The sequence below is a fragment of the Diceros bicornis genome, chromosome 21 (genome assembly GCF_020826845.1).
Source record: "Diceros bicornis minor isolate mBicDic1 chromosome 21, mDicBic1.mat.cur, whole genome shotgun sequence".
In the NCBI taxonomy this organism is placed as follows: domain Eukaryota; kingdom Metazoa; phylum Chordata; class Mammalia; order Perissodactyla; family Rhinocerotidae; genus Diceros; species Diceros bicornis.
This window is the reverse complement of record NC_080760.1, coordinates 5701536-5725198: the sequence shown is the minus strand read 5'-3', so window position 1 is coordinate 5725198 and position 23663 is coordinate 5701536. Positions and strand designations below refer to the sequence as shown.

At 47.4% G+C, this 23663-nt stretch overlaps 1 protein-coding gene across 6 annotated transcripts in view; it reads left to right on the top strand.

Annotated features, from left to right (window-relative positions):
• Positions 1 to 15268: 15268 nt before the first annotated feature.
• Positions 15269 to 23663, top strand: part of LOC131419428 (ral guanine nucleotide dissociation stimulator-like) — a 34587-nt gene continuing 26192 nt past the window's right edge. For 2 of the 6 annotated variants that reach the window (XR_009223217.1, XR_009223219.1), the window contains exons 1-7: positions 15269 to 15352; positions 16122 to 16337; positions 16712 to 16814; positions 17747 to 17871; positions 19151 to 19222; positions 20307 to 20488; positions 21030 to 21120. Coding sequence is in view for 2 of the 6 variants with exons in the window: in XM_058564488.1 (XP_058420471.1) it covers positions 15302 to 15352; positions 16122 to 16337; positions 16712 to 16814; positions 17747 to 17871; positions 19151 to 19222; positions 20307 to 20488; positions 21030 to 21060 (780 nt within the window). In the remaining 4 variants the exon portion in view is untranslated. The other 4 variants (XR_009223218.1, XR_009223216.1, XM_058564488.1 and 1 more) reach the window with 4 other exon arrangements.

Here is a 23663-nt window from a genome sequence, read left to right as displayed (position 1 = left end):
GTCCCTTGAGATTCCATGTGAATTTTAGGACGGGTTTTTCTATTTCTGCAAAAAATATCATTAGGATTTGGATAGGGAATACATTGAATCTGTAGATTGCTTTGGGTAATACTGACACTTTAACAATAGTAAGCCTTCCAATCCATGAACATGGGATGTGTGTCCATTTATGAACGTCTTCTTTAATTTCTTTCTGAAATGTTTTGTAGTTTTTATGGTGTAAGCCTTTCACCTCCTTGGTTAAGTTAATTCCTAAGCATGTTATTCTTTCTGATACTATTATAAATGAATTGTTTTTGTAATTTCCTTTCCAGAGAGCTCATGGTTCGTGTATAGAAATGCTGCCGATTTTTGTGTGTTGACTTTGTATCCTGCTACTTTTCTGAATTCATTTGTTAGATCAAACGGCTTTTTTGTGGAGTCTTTTGGATTTTTCTACATACGACATGATATCATCTTCAAACAGAGACCATTTTACTTATTTCTTTCCAATTTAGATGCCTTTTATTTATTTATTTATTTTTATTGCCTCATGGTTCTGGCTTGAACTTTCAATACTGTGTTGAATAGAAGTGGTGCAAGTGAGCATCCTTGCCTTGTTCCTGATCTTAGAGGAAAAGCTTTCAGTCTTCCATCATTCAGTAATATGTTTGCTGTGTGTTTTTCATATATGGCTTATGTTATGTTGAGGCACTTTCCTTCTATTCCTAGTTTGTTGAGTGTTTTATCATGAAAGGGCGTTGAATTTTGCCAATTGGTTTTCTGCATCAATTGAGTTGGTCATTTTTTTCCCCTTCATTTTCTGGATGTGGCTTATTACATTGATCGATTTTTGTATACCAGGAATAAATTTCACTTGGTGGTAGTGTATAACTCTTTTAATATGCTATTGAATTCATTTTTAATTGGCTAGTATTTTGTTGAGGATTTTTGCATCTATGTTCATCAGGGATAATGGTCTGTAATTTTATTTTCTTTTAGTGTCCTTGTCTAGTGTTGGTATCAGGGTAATGCTGGCCTCGTAAAGTGAGCTTGGAAGTGTTCCCTCTTTTTCAATATTTGACAGAGTGTAAGAAATCTTGTTTTTAATACTTCTTTAAATGTTTTGGTAGAATTCACCAGTGCAGTCATCTGGTCCTGGGTTTTACTTTGTTGAGAGATTTTTTTTTTTAGATTTCTTTAAATATTAGTGACATATAACATATGTAAGTTTTAGGTGTTCAAGATGGTGATTTGTGAAAGGATTACCACAATACCCTGAGTTAACACCTCCATTCCCTCACATAATTAACTTGTTTTTTCTAGTGATCACTTTCAAGATCTACTCTCTTAACAAATTTCAAGTCTATAATATAGTATTGTTAATTATGATCACCATGCTGTACATTAGATCCCCAAAACTTGTTCATTTTACAGCTAGAAATTTGTGCAATTTGACTCACATCTCCCCATTTCCCCTAACCCCGGGACCCTGGGAAACCCATTCTTGTCTCTATTCCTTTGAGTTGGGCTTTTTTCGATTTCACATATGAGTGAGAATATATAGTATTTGTCTTTCTCCGTCTGACTTATATCACTTAGCGCAATGCCTCAAGGTCCATCCATGGTATCTCAAAATGCAGGATTTCATTCTCCTGCATGGCTGAATAATATCCCATTATATATTACATGTATACATATATCTCACATTTTCTTTATCTATTTATCCATTGAGGGACACCTGGATTGTGTCCATGTTCTCTGTTTGTGAATAATGTTGAAATGAACATGGGGGTGCAGATATCTCTTCAGAATAGTGACTTCATTTCCTTTGGATATACAAGCAGAAGTGGAATTGCTCATTTATATATATTTCTATTTTTATTTTTTTGAGAAAATTCCATATTTTTTCCATAGTGACTGTAGCAATTTACATTCATACCATCAGTGCACAGGGTTCTCTCTTCTATACAGCCTCGCCAACACTTGTTGTCTGTTGTCTCTTTGAGAATAACCATTCTAGCAGGTGTGAGGTGATATCTCATTGTAGTTTTGATTTCATTTCCCTGATGATGAGTGATTACGAGCATCTTTTCATGTACCTGTTGACCATTTTTATGTCTTCTTTGGAAAAGTATCTATTCAGGTCCTTTGACCATTTTCATATTGTTTTGTTGGTTTCTTTGCTGTTGAGTTGTAAGAGTTTCTTATATACTGTGGATATTAACCCCTTTAGTTTGCCGATTTTTTCATTTGCTATGCAGAAGCTTTTTAGATTGATGTCATCCCACTTGTTAAGTTTTGCATTTGTTGCTTGCACTTTTGATATTATATCCAAAAAACTCGATGTCAAGACCAGTTTCATGGGGCTTTTTTCTCTATATTTTCTTCTAGTTGTTTTATATTTGGTGTCTTACCTTTAAGTCTTTAATTCAATTTGGGATCATTTTTAGAGTGGTGTAAAATAGGGGTCCAATTTCAGTTTTCTGCATGTGGTTATCCAGTTTTCCCAACAGCATTTGTTGTAGAAACTATCCATTCCCCATGGAGTCTTCTTAGCTGACTTGTCAACTGTTAGCAAACTGTATGTGTGTGGTTTTATTTCTGGGTCCTTGATTCTGTTCTATTGGTCTAGATGTCTCATTTTATACCTGTATCATACTGTTTTTATTACTATAGATTTGTAATAAAATTTGAAATCAGAAATTGTGATGCCTTCAGCTTTTTCTTTCTCGGGGTTCCTTTGGTTATTGGAGGTCTTTTGTGGATCCACATGAATATTAGGATTATCTGTTCTATTTCTCTGAAAAATGCCATGGGAATTTTAATAGGAATTGCAGAGAATCTTGAGATGGCATTGAATAGCATGAACATTTTAACAATACTAATTCTTCTGATCCATGAGCATAAGATATCTTTTCATTTCTTTGTGTCTTTGATTTCTTTCCTCTGTGTCTTATAGTTGTTAGTTTCTAGATCTTTCACCTTCTTGGTTAAATTTATTCATGAGTATTTTACTATTTTTGATGGCATTGTAAATAGGATTTTTTTCTTTATATCATTTTTTTTAATAATTTTTATTTATTTATTTGTTCCCCCAAAGCCCCAGTAGATAGTTGTATGTCATAGCTCCACGTCCTTCTAGTTGCTGTATGTGTGACTCGGCCTCAGCATGGCCGGAGACGTGGTGCGTCAGTGCGCGCCCAGGATCCGAACCCCGGCCGCCAGCAGTGGAGCTCGCACACTTTACTGCTAAGCCACGGGGCCGGCCCTTTATATCATTTTTAAATAGTTCATTGTTAGTGTAGAGAAAGGCAAGAGATTTCTATATGTTGATTTTGTCTCCTGCAGCTTGAGTGAATTTGTTTATTAGTCCTAACAGTTTGGGGAGGAGTCTTTAAGTATTTCTCTATATAAAATCATATCTGCAAACAGAGACCACTTTGTTTCTTCATTTCCAATTTAGATGCTTTATATTTCTTTCTCTGGCCAAATGTCTCTGGTTAAGACTTGCAGCAGTATGTTGAAGAGTGGTGTTGAGACTGGGCTCCCTTGTCTTGTTCTTTGTCTTAGCAAGAAAGCTTTCAACCTTTCACTGTTCAATATGATGTTAGCTGTGGGTTTGTCATGTAAACCTTTTATTATGTTCAGGTATGTTCCTTCTGTAACCCTTTCTTGAGAGTTTTTATCATGAAGGGGCCTTGAATTTGTCAAACTGCTTTTTCTGATTTGAGAGATTATTTTAGGATTTTTATCTTTCATTCTATCAATGTGGTGCATCACATTCATTGATTTGCATCATGTTGAACTTGATCATGTTGTTTGATCCTTTTTTTGAGTTTAGATAGTTTTGTTACAATGTGTCTTGGAGAAGAATGTTTTAGTTTGAAATTTTAGGGTGACTGATCGGCTTCAGGACCTTGGATGTCTACATCTCTCCCCAGATTTGGGAGGGTGTCAGCTGCTACTTTTTTAAGTCAACTTTCTTTTCCTTTCTCCCTGTCTTCTCCTCTGGTATTTTAATAATGCTTATCTATTTCTTTTCAAGGTATCCCATAATTCACACTGCCTTTCCCCAATCTTATCTGTTCCTTTTTTTTCTTTTTGCTCCTTTGACTCGATGATTTCAGATGACACATCTTCTAGTGCACTAATTATTTCTTGTACATGGTTGAATCTGATTTAGAAGGTCTCTATTGAATTCTTCAGTTCAGTCATTGTGTTCTTCAACTCTAGGATTTCTGTTTATTTTTCCTTAACGATTTCTGTTTCTATGTTGAACTTCTCACTTGTTCATGCACTATTTCCTTATTTTATTTAGTAGTCTATCTTTGTTTCCTTAGAGTTTTATGAATTTCTCAAAGAGCATTGTTCTGAAGTCTTTGTCACATAGTTCCTATATCTCCATTTCTTTGTCGGTCATTGGAGTTTTATTCTTTTTCTTTGGTGGTGTCATGGATCTTTGATTATTCATGATCCTTGTGACCTTCCATTGGTGTCTGCAAATTTGAGGAAGTAGGCATTTCTTCCACTTATTACAGACTGGCTTTAGTAAACCAAAGCCTTCACATTCAGCCCATCTAGGGGTCCTGGGTAGGCCATCTGGTGGTGTCCAGGGGCAGGCTTGTTGCTGGAGTCCTTGAGCAGCCTGGTACTGGGGTGAGTGGAAAGCTTGGGTCCACGGTATTGTGTCTGGCCCTGGGCACAGCTGGGACCCTGAGTTCACGAGTAACCCCACTGGACCCTGGTTTGGCAGGTCCTCATTGAGAGCCTGTGACCACAGGAGTCATCCAGGGCCATGAGAGTTGGCCAGAGCTGGGATGATCTGAGAGTCTTGGCTCACGGGAGCCTGCCAGAAGCCTGTGCCATGAGAGACAGTTTGTGCTGGTGTGGGCCAGAAGTCTGGATTCCTGGTAGCCTGGGGCCACAGGAGCTACCTGAGATTGCAGGAGCCAGCAGGCGCTGGGTCAAGATGGAAGACTGGGTTCATGGGAACCTGCCAGTGCCTGGTGCCATGGGAGCTGCCTGGGGCCGCCTGAGTCAGCAAGCACCTGGGTGGGCTGGGGGCTTGGTTCTGCAGAAGCCTGTCAGAAGCCTGGTTCCATGAGAGCTGTCTATGGCTGCTGGAACTGGCAGGTGGTGTGCTAAGCCACGGGCCTGAGTTCCTAGTAGCCCCCGGGGAGCCTGGAGCCATGGAATCTACCTGGGGTAGATCTCTTAGAACTCAATTATAAAAAACAAAGAAGTTTGAAATGAAACTTCATTCAAAGAAATTTGAAATGAAACCATTTTCATTGGTTACCCAATGAAAATGGGTAACTAGCTGCAATGGACATGTCTCCAGGTGAAACACAGATGGCCAATAAGCACTAGATAGATGCTCAGTATCATAAATCATTAAGAAAATGCAAATTCAAAGCATAGTGTGATACTATTTCACACTCAAAATGAAGGCTATACTCCACATAATGGAAAGTAACAAGTGTTAGTAAAGATATGGAGAATGGGAAACCCACATACATTACTGGTGGGAAAGTAATTTGATGCATCCACTGCAGAAAACAGTTTGCCATTTTTAAAAATCTTAAACCTAGAATTACCATGGACCAGGAGAGTCACAAGGTTGGTATGTCCAAAAGACCATTGGAAACATATGTTCAAAGAAAAACTTTTCCATGGATATTCAAAGCAACATTATTCACAGTGGTCCAAAAGTGGAACAAACCCAAATTTCTATCCAGTTATGACTGCATAAACCAAATGTGCCCTATTCATAATATAGGACATTATGGAGCCATAAAAAGGAATAAGCTACTGCTACATGCTCGGCCATGGATGAACCTTGAAACATGTGTGCTCACTGAAGTCGTCCACAAAGGCCACAGATAGCATGATGCCATTTGAATGAACTGTCCAGAATAGGCAAATCAATAGGGAGAGAAAACAGATGAGTTGTTTTCATGGGCTTGGGTTAGGAGAAAATAGTGTGAATGAGTATGGGTTTGTTTGGGGGTGTTGAAAATGTTCTGGAATTAGTTAGTGGTGATAACCACACGACATAATCATTGTACTAAATGGCACTGAACTGTATACTTTAAATGCTTACAACAGTGTATTCTGTGTTAAGTAGATTCTCCATAAAAATTTTGAATTTTTTAAATTAATCAGGGTATTGATTAATTTTAATTTAGTTAATTTAAAGTTGGTTGGGATAGTTAATAAGGGTAATTAATAGAGTTATTAGGGATAGGGCACATTGTAGCCAAGAGAGTAAATATCCGATGATGGCTATAGTAACAGATCCTAAAATTGTACAAGCAACAGTCTAAAATCCAGTCTGTTTCCATTGTCGCCAACTTGGAAAGACCAGCCATGAAAATAGGTCAGTGATCTCGGGGGCCTTGGGTATCTTTTAAAAGATTTAGGTAACATTACGCAATATTTTAACCTCTTGGGCCATCTGGTGGAGGTAGGTTTGAACTTGTGTGTTGATGTACATTCAGCAAGTGGTTCTAAGAAAGGCAAAAACCCCTCCTTTGTTGGTTGGTATAGACAATCTAGGGCCAGGCCATTCTCTAAAACCATTTAGGCAAGAGACTCATGAGACTGTTCCACAAGGGCTAGGATAGGGTCTTATGGAGTTGTTGTCGATGTTGGGTTAAGGTTTTTGATACTTCTTGGTTGCCTCAGTTACCTGATTTTGCGTGGGTAGGGCCACCGCACCTGTGTCCAGTCCAGTCAGTCAGTCCTAGTAGAACTGAACACCCAGTCCTATAGGACTGACAGTGTCTCTATGGGTTGGTGGTAGCCAGTCAGGGCAGGAACCTCAGGGGACCTGCAACCTGAGGGAAGCAGGCTGAGATAGAAACAATGATGTATTGCAGAATATAGCTTGGAGAAATCTGCTCAGAGGGCTGGGGAAGAGAGAGCCTCACTGTGTGAGAGCCTTGTGATATCAGCCTACAGTAAAACCCAAAAGTGGATGTTCCTGGTGTGAAATATTCATTACGGCCTTTGGAAGTAAAACCAGTAATTTGCACCCATTCACTAGTTACCTATGCTATATGATTTCAGGGGGTATGGTTAAAGTGTTTGTCGGCCAAGATCTGTTTGGGCCTGAGCACAAAATCACCAAGGTGGTCTCGAAGGCTACCCCAAAATGACTCCTCAAGGAGCAGTTGGGGCAGAAAGTGGGTGGAGCATTTTGAAGGAAGCCTGGGGCAAAGATGTTGTGCGATTGAGTTGGGTAAAACTGAGTGTCTCCGCAGGGTAAGCCCTTCAGCTGGGGTACAATAGGTGATTGGAGGCCAAGTGACAGACCCTGCGGCTCCTGATTCCCAGTGCACGGGCAGGCCTCTCAGCCCATTGGACATAAATGGTGGTGGTGTTTGTGAAGCATCTTGATGGCAGTGTGGAAAGTATAGGCGACGTGTGGTGGGAGACGTCATGATAGTGTCGGGAGGAGCTGTGTGTGAGATTACGGTGTTGAAGGGGAAGGACTGGAGGCAGGTGCAGTGGGTGTGTGACCAACAATGGTCAGTGAAGGGACAGCCGGGGGGTAACTGGGGAAAGCAGGGACCAGCAGAAGTCATGTGTTTAAAACAAGACACCAGACCCAAATGGAGCCGCTTAGGCTATGCCTCACATAAACAAGTCGAGACTTAATTAGACTTTTGGCCCAGGAATAGAATCTTAAACCAGTCAATCAGGAATCACCTCATGCGCAGCAGGTAGGTCATCTTCCTGATAGAACCCTGCCATCCTCTAAAGGAAAGTAACCTTGCAGTAACCAACCCGCTTTTTTATCTAGTGTAACTTCCTTGTTCTTGCTCCCTTCTGCCTATAAATTCCTTCATTTTGTAGAACTCCTTGGAGGTCCTTTCTCTCTGCTAGACTGGATGCTGCCTGATTCATGAACTGTTGAATAAAGCCAATAAGATGTTTAAAATTTACTGAATTTTATTTTGTTTTGTACCAGTTTGGTGGCAGCAGTGGGATCCAAAGGAGACGCCTGATGGCTTCGAGGATGAGAAACAGTCATTGGTACCAGCAAAACCTTTGAGTTCTCCATCTTTTTCACTGTTTCTGAGGGCTGTGGGTAAGTTTCTCTTGGATCTGAGATCCACTCTGTTTGCCTTGACCTCCTGATCTACCTGGCTTTCCAGTCCAGGGTCAGTGGGTCAGTCTAGACTGACAGGATGCTCTAAGAGAGCATCAGTCTTAGCACTTGGTTAGTCAGCAGTGCCAGGCAAAGGCTTAGTGGTTCAGCTTGAGCTGCCAGATGGTTCTGCCAGGAACCCGAGTCCCTGGCCCTCAGTTAGTCCACAGTCCCCGTTTGTTGGGGTCTGCTGGGTGAGTCTGCAGTCTCCATGTGTTAGGGTCTGCTGCTTCAGTCCGTGGTTCTTGCTAATGGAGAGGAGTGGAAGAAATGTGTGCTCCATGCACATCCAATCTTTGAAAACTTCCTGCGTGCATTTTACATGCATTTTGCCCTCTGTTGACTGTCGATGGGTTCTAAGGAAATGGTGAAGCCACAGTGAGGAGGAACTGTGGGTTTCTGCACGACTACCTCGAGGAGTGCCGCCCCCTCAACCTCAACAGCCATCCGGCACTATTAGAAATGAAAGACATCCGATCACCGTGGATTGGAACACTCCTTATTGTGACGGTGTCAACATTATCCAAAGAGATCAACAAATGCAATGCAGTCCTTATCAAAATCCCAAGGGCATTTTGTGCTGAAATAGAAAAAAACCCATCCTAAGATTCTTATGGAATCTCAAATAAGCCCAGATACCAAAAATAATCTTGAAAGGAGATACTAAGTTGGAGGACTGATTCTTCCTGATTGAAAATTTACTATAAATCTACAGTATCAAAACAGCATTGTCATGGCATAAAGACAGCCATATTGAGCAATGGAAACAGAATTGAGAGCCCAGAAATTAACCCTCACCCATGTGATCAAATGATGTTTGACAAGGGTGCCAAGATTATTAAATGGGGAAAAGTCTTTCAACAAGTTGTGCTGGAAATAGTGGATATCTACATGCAAAGGAATCAACTTGGACATTTACCTAACACTGTATACATAACTTGATTCCCAGTGAATCAAATACCTAAGTGTAAGAGCTAATGCTCTAATACCCTTAGAAGAAAACATAAGGTAAAACTTGACAAGATAGGATTTGGTAATGATTTCATGGTTCTGACACCCAAGAGCAGCCAATAAAATAGGAAAATATGTATGCTGGACTTCATGGATATTAAAAAGTTTTGTGCCTCAAAAGCCATTATCAACAGAGTAAAAGCACAACCCATAGGATGGGAGACCACATTTGCAAACCATGTATCTGACAAAGGCTTAATATCCAGAATACATAGAGGAGAACTAAAGTCAACAACAAAAAACAAAAAATCAAATCAAAATTGAACAAAGTATATGAGTAGACATTTGCTCAAAGAAGATATGCAAATAACCAATAAGCATATGAAAAGATGCTCATCATCAGTAATCATTAGGGACATGCAAATCAGAAACACAGTGAGAGACCACTTCACATTCATTAGGATGGCATCTATCAAAAAGAAAAAAAAAAAGAAGAAGAAAAAGAATAGAACCACTGTTGGCCAAGATGTGGAGAAGTTGATACCCTTGTGTACTGTGGTGGGAATATATAGTTGCTGTAGAAATCAGTATAACAATTCCTAAAAAAAATTAAAAATATAATTATATAGGACCCAGCAATTCCTATTCTGGGTGTATACCCCACCAAGGAGTTGAAAGCATGTTCTCAAAGACATATTTCAACACTCATGTTCATGGCATCATTATTCATAATAGCTAAAACATGGAAGCCACACAAGTATTGTAATCAAGGAAGGGCTTACAGCCCAATGCACCCATTAGCCAAACAGGATACCCGCTCTTGTAGAAGGGGAAAAAGCTTCATTACGAGGTTGGCCAGCAAAGAGACGAAGTTTAAATCTTTCTCCCCAATGGGCTGTTGAAAAGGGCTTGAAAAGTGCAAAGGAGCGGGTGCAGTAAGTTTGGGAGCAGTCCTAGGCATTTTGTGCAAGCACAGATTTTCGTGTTCTGTCACACATCCCACGTTCAAAAGATGGTGTCCTTAACATGGTTGGCAGGGGAGTTCTTGGTCCCCCAGTTCATCCTCCAGTCACTTATGCAGTTGCAGTTTGAGTCTTGCAAGCCGTCTTGTTGTCTCATTGGCTCAAAGTAGTTGAAATTTGCTTAAGGAAGAGAAATGGAGTTTCTGAAAAGCAACTCTCGGCCCAAGATTAGATCCTTAGTAAATATCATATGGGGTATGGCTTAAGAAAGTAGTCTCCAGGGTACTGTTGAGAAAAATCTGGCTGGGGCCCCATTTTATTTTGGGCTTGGTTGTGGGCCTTGCTATGGTATCTGTCCAGGGATGTATGGATGAGCAAAATGTGCTATATACATACAATGGCATATTATTCATCCTTGAAAAAGGAAGGAAAGTCTAATATACGGCACACCATGGATGAACCTTCAAGATATTACTCTAAATGAAATAAGCTAGTCACAAAAATACAACCTTGTGTGATTTCCCTTCTAGAGCTTCCTGAAATCACCAGATTCAGAGAGACAGAAAGTAGAATGGTGTTTGCCAGTGGGTGGGAGGAGGGGGAATGGGGGATTATTCATGAATGGGTATAGAGTTTCAGTTTTGTAAGATGAGAAGTGTTCTGAAGATGGATCGTGATGATTGCACAGCAATATTAATGTCTTCAATACACGTCAATACACATTAAAACATACTTAATGTATCTATGGGGCCTGATGACTTGTCCTGGCCGAGCACAAGCTTGTGCTGTTGCACATCTTACCCCTCACTGTACAGTTGGGAAACTAGCCCAGAAAGAGGCAGGTACTGTCCCAGACCACAGGAGGTCGTCAGAGTCCTGAAGACTAGAGAGAGCTCCAGCTTACTTGGCCAAGGCTCCACCCCTTCCCTCAGGTTTCCTTTGGCAATGAGTGGCGTTAAGATCCTAGAGGATTGCGGCCCACCCTTTTCCATATGGGGTCATTTTCCTCTCCTCATCATCACACCTGCACAGGCACACTCCCTCACACTTGACTTCTCATATGGAGAACACTGAGGTGCAATCAAGAAAGAGCTGACACCGGGGAAGTGACAAGAGGCAGGAGGGAGAGAGGTTGGAGGCAGCTCTCCCACGGGGCAGTAGCATCCGTTCTCCTAGATTCGTGCACAGGGGCCCAGAGATGGGAAGAGGAATCCCTAAGGTTCCTAGGTGTCTACCTGTTCCAGATCCATCCCTGGCCCAGCCTGGGGATCACAGGACTGGGGTCCTGCAGTCCACCTCTGTGGGCACCCAAAACTGTGATGAGCCCATCCTCCCTTTGTGTAGGCATTGGGAACAGGAGAGAAGATCTCAGTGAGGGTCCTCCTGTATAAAGTGGAGTGCATCCAGCGAGTGACTCCAAGTGTTCCATGCACTCACTACATGTCTGTTGGACTAGGTTCTCTGTTGATGACCTACTGTGCTCTGAAACCCTGAGAAAATGATTTCCAGCCCCTGGAGATCCTTTAGAACTGACGAGGCTAGGGGGCTTGGGTGGATGAGAACTGAGGATAAGGAAGAAGATGCCAGAGCACTGGACACCAAGTCCAGAGTCCAGGGAGAAGACTAATCCTTGTTGGACCCTTGCGGTCCTCATCTGGAAGTAGGGGAAATCATTGTCATGGCTGCAGTTAGGATGCCTTAGGAGTGAAGAGGACACCTGGTGGGGAAAAGCAAGAGAGGTGCACGGTAGGCTCCCGAGATTCCTCCCACTCCCTCGAAGCTGACAGGTCCTGCTGCTTTACCCCTGGGACCCTGGAGAGCATCTGCCTTGAGGACACCTGAAGAAAGATTCCTTTCTGTTTGGAGTTCCGGCCTGGGCAGCAGTGCTAGTTCTGGCCACGAGGGGGCGGGCAGCCTCTTGTGTCAGTGGTGGCCAGTGAGTTTTTGCTTTTATTTTTTTTCAGTTGTATTGAGGTATACTTGATATACAGCACTAAGTTAACATTGCTGTGTGGTATATTTGAAACTTGCTAAGAGAGTAGATCCTAAAAAGTCTCATCATCAGGAAACAATCTTTTTTTCTGTTTGGTGATTGATGTTAACTAAACTTATTTTGGTAACCATTACATAATATATATATATATCAAGTCATTCTGCTGTAATCCTGGAATTTACTTGGTGTCCACTGAACTATTCTTGAGCTCCTGGAGCAGCGAAGAGTCAACCAGAGGTCTTTCTGGCTGTCCCCCTGCCTCAGAAACAACTTGTACCTCCTATTACTAGTGTTCATCTCCACAATGAAAGTTGGTCAAAAGCAGGGGGCGGGGTGCAAGATCTACCCATATACTCATTCAGCAGCTGTGTCCTGAGCACTCACCCTGTGCCAGGTGCCCTGGTGGGCTGAAGTGCAGGATGAAAATGACCAAGTGGTCCCTGCCTGCCGGGAGCTCACAGTCTAGAGGGGAAATGGACAAAAGCAAAGACATGAGAAAGAAAAGAGCAAGTGCTGTAGAGAAACACAGCAGGGGGCTGTGAGGGAGGGCTGGGCGTCACTGGGTAGGAGGGTCTGAAAGACCTCTCTAGGGTGACATTTTCTGGGACCGGAATGACAAGAGGGAGTCAGCCTTGCACAAGTCTGGGAGCAGTGTGTCAGGGAGATGGCACCACTGGTCCTGAGTCTCACAGGCAGAAGTGAGTTTGGCCAGAGGAGGTTAGAAAGGTGGCCAATGCAACTGGAGGGAGGCTGGGAGAAGAGAACAGGAGCTAGGGTGGAAGGTAGGGCCAGGGCCTGGTAGGCTGTGTTCGTTACCTTTCCCTCTCTGACTTCATTGCCCCTAACCTTCCATTTCAAAACAACAAATGTTGACAATCTCACAATTTGTGTGGGTCAGCAATCAGGCATGTTTTAGCTGGGTGCCTCTGTCTCAGTGAGTTTAACAGATTGGGGCTGTGGCCTCAACTGAGGCTCGACTAGGGGAGGACTGGCCCACAAGTTCACTCTCAGCCTTCAGAATTCATTTTGTATTGAGAGCCTGAGTTCCTTTCTGTCTGTTGGCCCAGGCACTCCCTTGCTTCTCTCTTCAATGTGCCTCCACATTGGGCAGCCCCAATACACCGGTATTTGATTCCTCACTTCCAGGGATTTGACAGAGTGAGAGAGAGAGAGATGGCACATGAGAGAGGGAGTAAGAGGAAGTGAGAGACATTTTTAGTTAAAATTTAGACAAGACATCCCATCACTTTGGCTCTTATTATGTTCAGAAGCCAGTTACTAACCTCTTTGTGGTTCCACGGGGAAGTGTATAACATGGGTGGGGCTTACTGGGTACCACTGTGGAGGCTGCCCACCTCATAGGCCAAGATGAGGCACTTCGGTCTCATTCTCCATAAAACAGGAAACAATTGAATGGTTTTATGCCACAGATGGCAATATCTGAATTTCCATTAGTTGCAACCCCCTCATGGTGTTGACCTGAAAATGAGGCCAAGTTGGAAGTGACTGTCCCAATATCACATTCTTGGAGCCCAGGCCTGTTTTGAGTGGTGTTCTGTACTACATCCCACCCCTCCTTGTTATTCTTCCATCTCTAAGTTTGTGCCTTAGGTACATGTGACACCAGCCCACAGGGGTAATAGATATTATCTCATATACACCGGGTGATGTCCCTAGGAAGTAGATTCTAGCTTGATTCCCATGGTGCAGGTTTAGAGACTGGGGAGGACCTGAGAGGCACAGGGACTATCCCAGGATGAAGAAATAGTAAGGAAAAAGAGGTCTGCATTCATCTCTGTCTCCTCAAAACTAGGTCCCTAGTTAGGTTTCCAGGGACCTGTGGGTAGGGCTATGTGGTCTCATTGTGTACAGTTCAAGAGATGACGTGGGGTCATAGACCTCAACAGATCTTAGAACTCTGGTAACCAGGCACCCACATTGCCCCATCCACCTCACTTGATTGGAGACAGTCAACAGGCAAAGATGTTTTGTTGTTGTTTCCCAACTTTTGGAGGATCTGGGCTCAAAAAATCCCAGAAAAAGAATCTTTTTGGTAGTTGGCGATGTTGGCTCAGCCTTAATTCTTGACGCCTCTGGGCATCTGGCAGGAGGCTGTGAAAGGTAACACGGGGCAGCCCAGGGGAGGCTAGTGCAGGCCAGGGCACAGCTGTGATCCCACCTGATCAGCCCCACACCCCTTGCCCCTCTTTGTGTGTGTGTGTGTGTGTGCATGTGTCTGTGAGGAGGAGAGAAGGCAGGACATAAGGGGCGGGTCATTCCTGAGCAGGTGCTGGTTGTTAGGTGTCGGAAACCTAACAGCTAGGTCATGTTCATACTTCAGGCCATGCCTGGCAGCATGAGAAGGTGAGCACCTCTACTCATATTGTTACCGAGCACTAGAGGATTCATCTCCTTCCCTCCCTGACCAGAGTTCTTTGCAGAGATGCCCCTCTGTGCCTGAACTGAGGAACAGATATTCTCTTGGTGGTTGGCCCCAGTGGCAGTGTGCAGGCAGCCCCTGATTTCTTCTGGCCCAGTTCCCAGGCAGTCTTTGCAGAACTCCACTCATTAGGTTGTCGAGTAACTGCCCAATGGTTTCAACTCCACAAACTCACTAGACAAGGGGCAGGTACATGAGGCCACCCACACTTTCCAGTGCTGCTCTGAGATGAGAGCAGGAGCAGAGGGTCTCCACACTCAGGAGCTTGAGATGATGAGGTTGGACTAGAACTAGGGAGGGACCAGACTCAGGCTGTCCCTTTTTGAAGCTAAAGGGGATGTACATGAATGTCACCTTGCCTGGCTAGGAGATGAGCTGCCGTGACCCTCTTACCCTTGTCCGGTGTGAGCTTCTGGAGGCCACTGAGGCAGAGCCAGATGGTAAGGGGGACTGCAGGCTGGGTATTCCTGGAAGGGAGTGGGATCTTTCTTGTGTTTAGAAGGTCACATGGAAAGTCAGCTATGTGGGTGAATCTTTGTTTTTATCCCACTCCAGCGTCAGCTGCTGAGCTCCAGCCAGCGGCAGAAGAAGAGCAGTGGGCAGTGGTGGAGGTAGAGCTGGCTCCAGCTCCGTTGACACCACCCCCTCTAGCACTGGAGCCAGTGTCCCCTCCACCAGCAGTGTTGGAGGTGGAGCAAGGGCCAACATGGGCTCCAGCAGGAGTAGGAGCTGCTTAGCTAGAGTCACCTGGACCATCATTTCTAGTGAGAAGTCCATCTCCACCTGTGGCTCTTAAGGAGCGTGAGAAGCTTAATCTCATGGCCTTCCCTCCTAAGCTGGTGGTGGAGCAGTTTACCATGATGGATGCGGTGAGCAGCTGGGCTTTCAGGGTGGTGTGGGGCAGGCCTTCCCTCTGCTATCGTTGCCCCAGACCTGATCCAGACTCCTATGATCTGGGCCCAAATCCAGGCTCCACCCTTTACCAATCATAAGACCTGGGCAACTTTCTGAACACCCAAGCCTTTGCTGTCCACCTGCAGACCGTGGAGGTGGACATTAAGAGGACCTGTTGCACAGAGTGACTGTGCCAACTCCATGAGGTAGAAGAGATGGAAAGCTGGGTGGGCCCTGGCCCATCTGTGCAGGGAAGGGCTCACTGTGTACAGCCTGGACCCTGGTGGCCCAACCGTCTGCTCAGGAGTCTCAACAGCCTCAGGACTTATTAGACGCCTGATGTGTACTCCACTACAAGGGAGACAGACAAGGCCTGTGGGTGTAGCTGCCACGCGGGGATGTGCATCAGAATGTGGAGTGGGACCAGAGGGGGGATCAGGGTATTGGAAGATGCCCCCTTGGGATGAGCCTAGTTGAGCCACCATCTGGAGCTTGGAGTTAGCCAGCACGGGCTGGGTTCAAATGCCCCTCTCCCTTCCCTGCCAGTATTGGGTCCTGGGTCATCCTGTGCTGGGTGTCCTCAGTGGACAGAGAAGAAAAGCCAGGGACTGTCACAAGGCTCAGGCCACATCCTGAGCTTTCTGAGCTCCAGCTCTAAACTGTGACTCCTGTGTGGGACTTTGGGGGCTGTAGGCACAGACCTGGGGTGTGGCAGGGCTCGGTGACACTCCCCCTGTTCTCCAGGAGCTCTTCCAGAAGGTGGTGTCCTCTCCGTGTCTGGGCTCCACCTGGGGCAAGAGGAACAAGCCCGGCAATGAGCACCAGACACCCAACGTCCAGGCCACCGTCGACCACGTCAGAAGGGTGGCCAGCTTCGTCATCATCCCCTGCCTCGGGGACCCGAGCAAGACAGCCCAGGACAGGGTGAGGGTGGTGGAGCGCTGGATCCAGGTGGCCCAGGTGTGCTGTGGGAGGCCCAGTGGAGCCCCTCTCTGAAGCCTTGGGAACTGCCTCTCCACATTTATCAGCTCCCAGGATTGCAGTGTGTGGTCTAAGCCCCTGCACAGTCCCTAGGACCTTCCTGCCAGGGGCCCGCTGACTTTAACTCCAGGTCCCAGTGAGAGGATGCTCACTTCCTACCTGGCTCCTTCCCTGGGTTGAGCTAAAATCCTGCTCCCTGTGAGTGTTACTCTTTGGGTCCTAAATGTGCCCTTCTGGGACTCCCTGAGCATCTGTCTCATCCAGGAGGGGAGATTTAAATAGAAGGGTACTGAAGCTAGAGCAAGCTGGGCTACAGTGCCCCACCTCACAGCTCATTCTCTTCCCTTCCCCAGGAGTTCGAGATCCTGAAGAACTTCTTCTCGTCCTGCACTGTCAACTCTGCTCTGCAGAAAACCTTCACAAGCCACCTGAAGAACACACGGGGGAAGTTTCCCGGTGGGTAGGCCTCTCTCCATAGGAGGACCAGGGTGGATGGGGGATCTCTTGTATGTCTGCCATTGGCCCCTCAGTCAGCTGGGAACTCCTGGGAGGCAGCAAATGCTGGGGACAGGGCCTGGGCCTCGGCAGGGGGTCTCTAAACCTTCCGGGGTCCTTAATGCACCAGTTCTGCTTTAGGACTCGGCTTCCCTAAGTGTCAGGTACTAAGTTGAGCCAAATTGGAGATTTTCAAGTGTTTATAGCAACAGAACCCCATGCCCAGTTGAAACTCAAAGCAGTCAAAACAGAGCTGTTCTGTAGAACTGGGGAGTGGAGACCCCAGTGACCAACAGGAGAGCCCCCTCCCAGTACCATGAGACCTTAGCGCTCAGAGGAGCCCAGTGAGAACACTCCTTCAGGCAGTTTGAATCTCTTGGGTTTGCAAAGAAAAGGGATTTGCATTCAGACCCCTCACATTATTCCTAAATTTATCCCTCGTTCTTTCCCCTCCCCTGAGAGAGAGCTCTGAAAATCTTAAGGAACTCAATAGTCAAGACAAGTCCTTGAGCAGAGAACTGATGATCAAGGTAGAGTGGAGGCTGGGGGTCTGGAAAGAGAGGAGGGGTGCGGAGGAGGGGCACTGGGCAGGCTGTGGTTTTGATAGTTTCTCCCTTGAACTTTCTCTGAAACATTCCCGTCTATCTCATCCAGATTAACAAGCAGAGGGATCTGTTCTGCCCATGGGCAGGTGGGGTGCCATTTGTGGGCGGGAGGCCCTGGTCATGAGACACAATGGTGTTGGCTGGGCTGTTCCAGGAGGAGTTGCCGAGCTGGCGCCATCAACAGGTCTCTGGCTTCCATGTATGTCCATCCTGCTGGATGTAGCTTCTTCCAGGCTGTTGGGTGGTTGGGGTGGGTTTAGCCCTCAGCCTAAACCTATCCTCAGGAAGCCAGGACCCTGCTGCTCCTTCTATCTTCACCACATCTCCAAGGGGCTGCATCCTGCCTGCCCCAGGGATGTGCGTGGCAGAGGATTCCCATGGCCCAGGTGGAAAAACAGGCTGCTCATCCTCAGGTGAGAGATGTGTGTGCATTCTGGGACTCCCCACTGGACCCCTAGAGCAGTCACTTCACTTGAATCAACCACAGGAGTCTAACCTGAGTGCCTGGTTGGCAATGACATATGCCCCCAGTGGCTTATGAGAAGTGTCTAGGCAACTGATGGATTCTTAGTGGATCCTGCTGAAAGGACCTTAGGAGCTTCATGTAAACGGGGAATCAAAATGTCCTGTCATCCCCTTCTCTGTTGATCAGAGGTGGCACCTTGGAGGTCCAGTTCTTGAGTGGATAAAGAAAGAGTTCAGGGGCCGTCCCTGTGGCGCAAGCGGTTAAGTGCGCGCACTCCGCTGCGGCGGCTCAGGGTTCGCCGGTTCGGATCCCGGGTGCGCACCGACGCACCGCTTGTCGACCTATGATGTGGCAACGTCCCATATAAAGTGGAGGAAGATGGGCATGGATGTTAGCCCAGGGCCAGTCTTCCTCAGCAAAAAAAGAGGAGGATTGGCAGATGTTAGCACAAGGCTGATCTCCTCACGAAAAAAAAAAAAAGGATTCAGTGCAGGGGAATGTCCTGAGGCGTTCCTTGGGGAGGAGAAGGCTTTGGCTTGGCCTCTGGCCCAGCCTGGGGCCCAGACACTCCACGGGACTGGGGCAGGCAGGAGCCACTCAACCAGACTCCCAAGACACCCCGTCCTCTCCATCCATGACTCAGCCCAGGACCAAGCTTTGAGAGCTCAAGGGACAGGACTCTTGTCAGTGGTGGGGCTGGGGGTTAGGCAAGGATGTTGGAACAGGGCCTCTGACTGAGAGGGGCAAGCGGCCTCTCTTCTGTGGGCCCCTGAGCAACACACTGCCTATGTTTGGGTCTCTGTCTCCTCATCAGGGAAATGGAGGGATGGTGATTGTGTGGTGCAGGCCTCACAGGGTGGTGTTGAGGTAAGAGGGAGGAAAGGAATGTGGGAGCTTTCTGCCTACTCCACCTGGAGGGGTGAGGGCCAGAACAATGATGACAGTCTTGTGACACTGAGTCCTCATGAGAACCTGTGTGGTAGCCGGAGTTCTCACACTTTCCAGATGAGGAAACAGGCTCAAGGAGGCCAGGCCACAAGCCCAAGCTCACACCCAGAGTGAGAGTTGGAGCTGGGCTTGTTCTGGAATCACAAGACCTTGGAGGATGGAATGACATTGGTACCAGTTGACTCAAGTCAGATGTCCAGTGTCGGAGGCCAGTGGTGCTGGAGAGAAATGGGGTGAGGGGAGTATGGCCTCACTGACACTGTCCTCGATCCTGGCAGGAGGGGCCCTCCACGTTTGCTCCCCCAGAGAGCAACCCCCAGAGAGTGCAGGAGAAGCAGCAGCAGCGGCAGGTTAGTGTGCCTGTGGGGGAGGGGCTCTGTGCTCCCAGCTGGAGGCCTGAAATCAAAAGATGAGGGCCCTTCATCTTGGTGCCACAGTGTCTGAATCCCCCAGTAGAAGTGACCAAGAGGAGGGCCTGGAAGAGCTGGTGCAGGATGAGTGTGTTTTGGGGAGGGCAAGGGACTGCACACCCTGTGATTTGCCAGAAGCCGGCCCTGGGAGGTGAGGAGGAGGAGTGTGGTGTTCTTGGGGTGTGAAGGGAGTAGGAATTGACGGGAGGCTGCTGAGGGTCCTAGGCTGCTCCTCGTGGGAACCCTGGGGTGGGCCAGGTGGCTGAGTGTGGGGACTTTTCAGGAGAGGGTCTACATGGGGTCGACTTGAGAGCAAAGGTTCATCCCACCCACACCCCGATGTCACAAGGTGTTGTCCCCTATCTTGGAACTCTGCTCAGTGACCTGCTGATGCTGCACCTGGTGATGGGTGACTATTTCGAGGTGGGTGCACCTGAGGTCTAGGCAGGAAGGACCAGGATTCTGAGCCTTGGGATGCGGGAGCCCCCGAACTGAGCTCTGAGTTCTCAGCACTTGGCACATCTCCTCTCATGAAAGCCTTGCAGCCACCGCTGGCAGCTGGGGCATCAGGCCTATTTTAGCGATGAGTGAACAGAGTTTCTGCCAGAGAAACCCATTCCAGTTACCCAGGCTGGGGAAGCTCAGAGTTGCCTGATGGCAGAGCTGCGTGAGGTTTTATCTGAGCTGGACTCAGCCTGTAACTCCCATGTTGCCCATGAAGGGAGAAAGAAGTCGGCCCCCCCCAAGTCAGGAAGCACATAAGTGCCTGAGCAGTCCCCTCTGCCTGAAGCCTCAGCCTCCAAGTCTGTCATCAGAGAGAGTTGTGCTGCCAGGTCCCTCAGTTACACCCCCATGTCCTCCTCCTCTGGAGCCCAGAGGCAAGCCTAGGTCCAAGTCCTGTTTTCTCTGCATGCCTGGCCCCCTCTGGGGATCTGGCAGTAGTGCAACATGAGAAGGGGTGGGCATAGGGAGCTAGTCAGGCTAGGGGTCTTTGTCTGATGTACTCTGGCTGTCTACCTTCCAGGGGAATGGGATCAACCTTGAGAAGAGTACTGAGGAGCAGCTGTGGCACTCCCTGCAGGGGAGAGGAAGGAGGTGGAAATCAGAGACCTTCTGGGCAGAACAGTCCTTGGCTTCACCCGCTGTATCTTACATTGAGTGGAAGAGTTTGATACCAGAGAAGTGGGAGACCCATCCAATTGGCGGGTGGGTTGAGGGGAGGATGGCATCAAGGAAATCTTCCTGGAGGAGGGGTTGATTATTCCCATTCTGAGAACTGGTAGATCCTGGATGGAACTGGAGGGAAGGATGGTTTCCAGGACTGGTCCCCTGCCCCACTCCTCACCTCCAACAAGACCCCTGCAGCATCCCCCACCCAGGCCCTGTCTGCATCCTCTCCTTCCCTCTGGTCCCAGGAATACCGAGTCATGAGGGAGATCCTGCTGCTCCAGGAGGCTGCAAAGAATTACAAGCTAGAGCCCGAGGGAGCCATTTGGGGCCTCGTTCCAGGACATGGAGTTGCTCAACGAGAATGAGAGGTGAGGCCGGGCAGGAGTTGGGTGAGGGCAGGGGTGGACTCTCCCTGTTGGCCAGTCCAGAGAGCCTGTCTCCATGGTGCCCCACTCATCCCCCGGCCTGATTACATGGTGATCTCTGGGACACCCAGACTCCAGCTGCTGGGCAGGCAGTGGGGGGACCCCTGAGGTGTGGTTCCTGGTAGGCTCACAGGTGCCTCTCTGTCCTGTAGCTACACCTTGTCCTGCCAGCCAGAGCGCTAGACCTAGTTGGCCTGCAGAGTACGCAAGGCCAAGAAGAACCGGCCATCATCAAGGTCAGGGGTGAGTGAGTGTCTGGGCCGGGGTGACTGACTCCTAGGGGTTCAGTAAGGCTTTGGGCTAAGCATGGCCTTGGGGAGTCGGATAGCTGGCACTGGGATCCCAGCTCCACTATTGACCAGTCCTGTGACTGGGGTGACTCTCTTCAGCTTCCTGAGACTCCGTTTCCCCCTCTGTGAAATAGGTAATACTAAATGATTGCTCACGTGGCAGGGACAAATGGGGTACTGGTGGCTGACAGCACTGAGCACAGGGTCTGGAGCACCCAGTGCAGTGGGGACATGGTGGGGGGCCATGATTCTGAGGGAGGCCATGCAAGATAACCCGACTCTTCTACTCAGCCCCCAGGCCCCAACCCCGAACCCCATACCAGTGGCCGATCACAGCCCCATCCTCAGCAGCGGGGACACAGCTGGGATGCTTGCGATGCACAGGGTCAGCTCCTCCCATTTGATGGGAAGGGGAGCATTGTAAGCTGATTCCTGGGGTCCCCTGAAGCCCAAGAGAGAAGGGATGACCCCATCCCAGCTCCCTGACATCTCTACCTCAGCACCTACTCACCCATTGGGGAGAGACAGTGGTTATTTATTGTAAATAATAAATGACATATTTGAATATTATATTAAAGTCCTGTTCCCTTTACAGCTTGGGAGTTGTGGTGTGGTTCTGTCGCTTTCTGTAGGCATGTGAGTGAGACACAGAATCTCACATTTCTCCTTGAATCAAGAACTCTTCTGGGCCGGCCCCGTGGCTTAGTGGTTAAGTGCGCACGCTCCGCTGCTGCCGGCCTGGGTTCGGATCCCGGGCGCACACCGATGCACCGCTTCTCCGGCCATGCTGAGGCCACGTCCCACATACAGCAACTAGAAGGATATGCAACTATGACATACAACTATCTACTGGGGCTTTGGGGGAAAAAAATAAATAAATAAAATTATAAAAAAAAAAAGAACTCTTCTGAGTCATCAACTTATTGTATGTTGGAGAAGGGAGAAAGGCCAGCCCCCTTTTTGGCTAGTGACATCACTCCCAATTCCCCCTAACTCCGAGAACAAGTTCATTTCAGTATCATTCAGCCGCTCCAGGGGCGGACACGGTCCCCGGCCCGTTCTCCTGGGATTTAAAGGTTAATGGTACTTTCACAGGCAAAGCAACAACCACTGAAATGTGGATGTCTTTAAAACAGCACTACCCAGGACCAGGTCGTGCCATAGGCAGGGGGTGCCTTTCTACATTCTGGAGGAAGAAGGAATGTTTTCTGCTTCTCCTGTTGAGGTTTCTTTTGACCAAATTTTAGGAACTTGTAGTTTTCTAGTTCAATCTCTGGAATTGCATCAGCTGTAAGTGGGGAAAACAATGTAAAAAGATCAAAACATGCATGTGGAGAGGACAAGGCCCGCAAAGGTGATTTGCAAATGGACTAAAGGCAGACAGGACTTTCCCTCCTGATACCCCTCTAGTGCCTCCATGTTCACCACTGACCTAGAATTGAATCCTGCTGGGGTCCATGTCCAGGACTGTGAAATCTGTTTCCTGCTGTTTTGTATCCAATGGGAAAGATCTGTGACGCAGCTTTAAGTCTACCACTGGGCCTCATTCCATAAACACGACCGACCGCTCTCTGTGAACCAGGATTTCCAGCACAACTGCCTTCCTTATGCCATTCACTTTAGGGCAGAAATTCCCTAGAAGGCTCCCAGCCTCCTCCCTGGCTTGGGCTGATGGATCCCGGGTGAGCTCTGCTTTACCAGGATAAGGGACCATAATCCTGACCAGTGAGTGACCCCACACTGTCCCTTGCTGTCCAGGTGACATCTGAGGCCGTGTCATTCTGAGGTCCATGGTCTTAGACAGTCCTCCAGTTTACATACTCAGTGTTGATGTTGCCAACTTGTCCAAATGGGGCAATTTGGCCCGAACCATTAAAGTGTGTCACCCTTGGGTGGTTGTGTTTTTTTCCCCTGTCTTGCGCTGTGGTTACATTACAACCACCTGATGGGTTGTGAACCCTGTTTGGAGCTTTGAAAGATGAGGCATGACAGGGGTGTGGGGTGGTCCAGCAGGAAATGCCACGGAACAGATGATCCATGGTCGTGCATGAACACAGACTTAGCAATTAAAATACTGAAATGCTTCCCATCTGGTGGTGAATAGACACTGCTCTGACCTCACACCGAGAACCCACCCCGTGACCAGGAGCTTTCAAGGGGTTACCAAGTGGCATTTTGAACCTCATCCCTTGGAAACACCCTGTAAGACAAGAGCCAGATGAATCGCTTGGCACTTGTGAGTTATCGCCTCCTTTCTGATGGCTGCAAGTGTCACCCAGACACACAGGCTGGACTCTGCCAGGGAAGCCTTCTCAGGACAGGCAGAAGCTGAGGATGAATCCTGGTTCCCGGCATCCCAGGCCCTTCCTGACAGGGCACAGCCACCCAGGAAAGTGGTTTGGTAATGGAAAGACTATGAAGGCAATACTTCCCCTCCAAAGAGAAAGAGAAGTACCAATAGTGAAAGCTTGATTCCTCAAATAGTCAATTAAATCT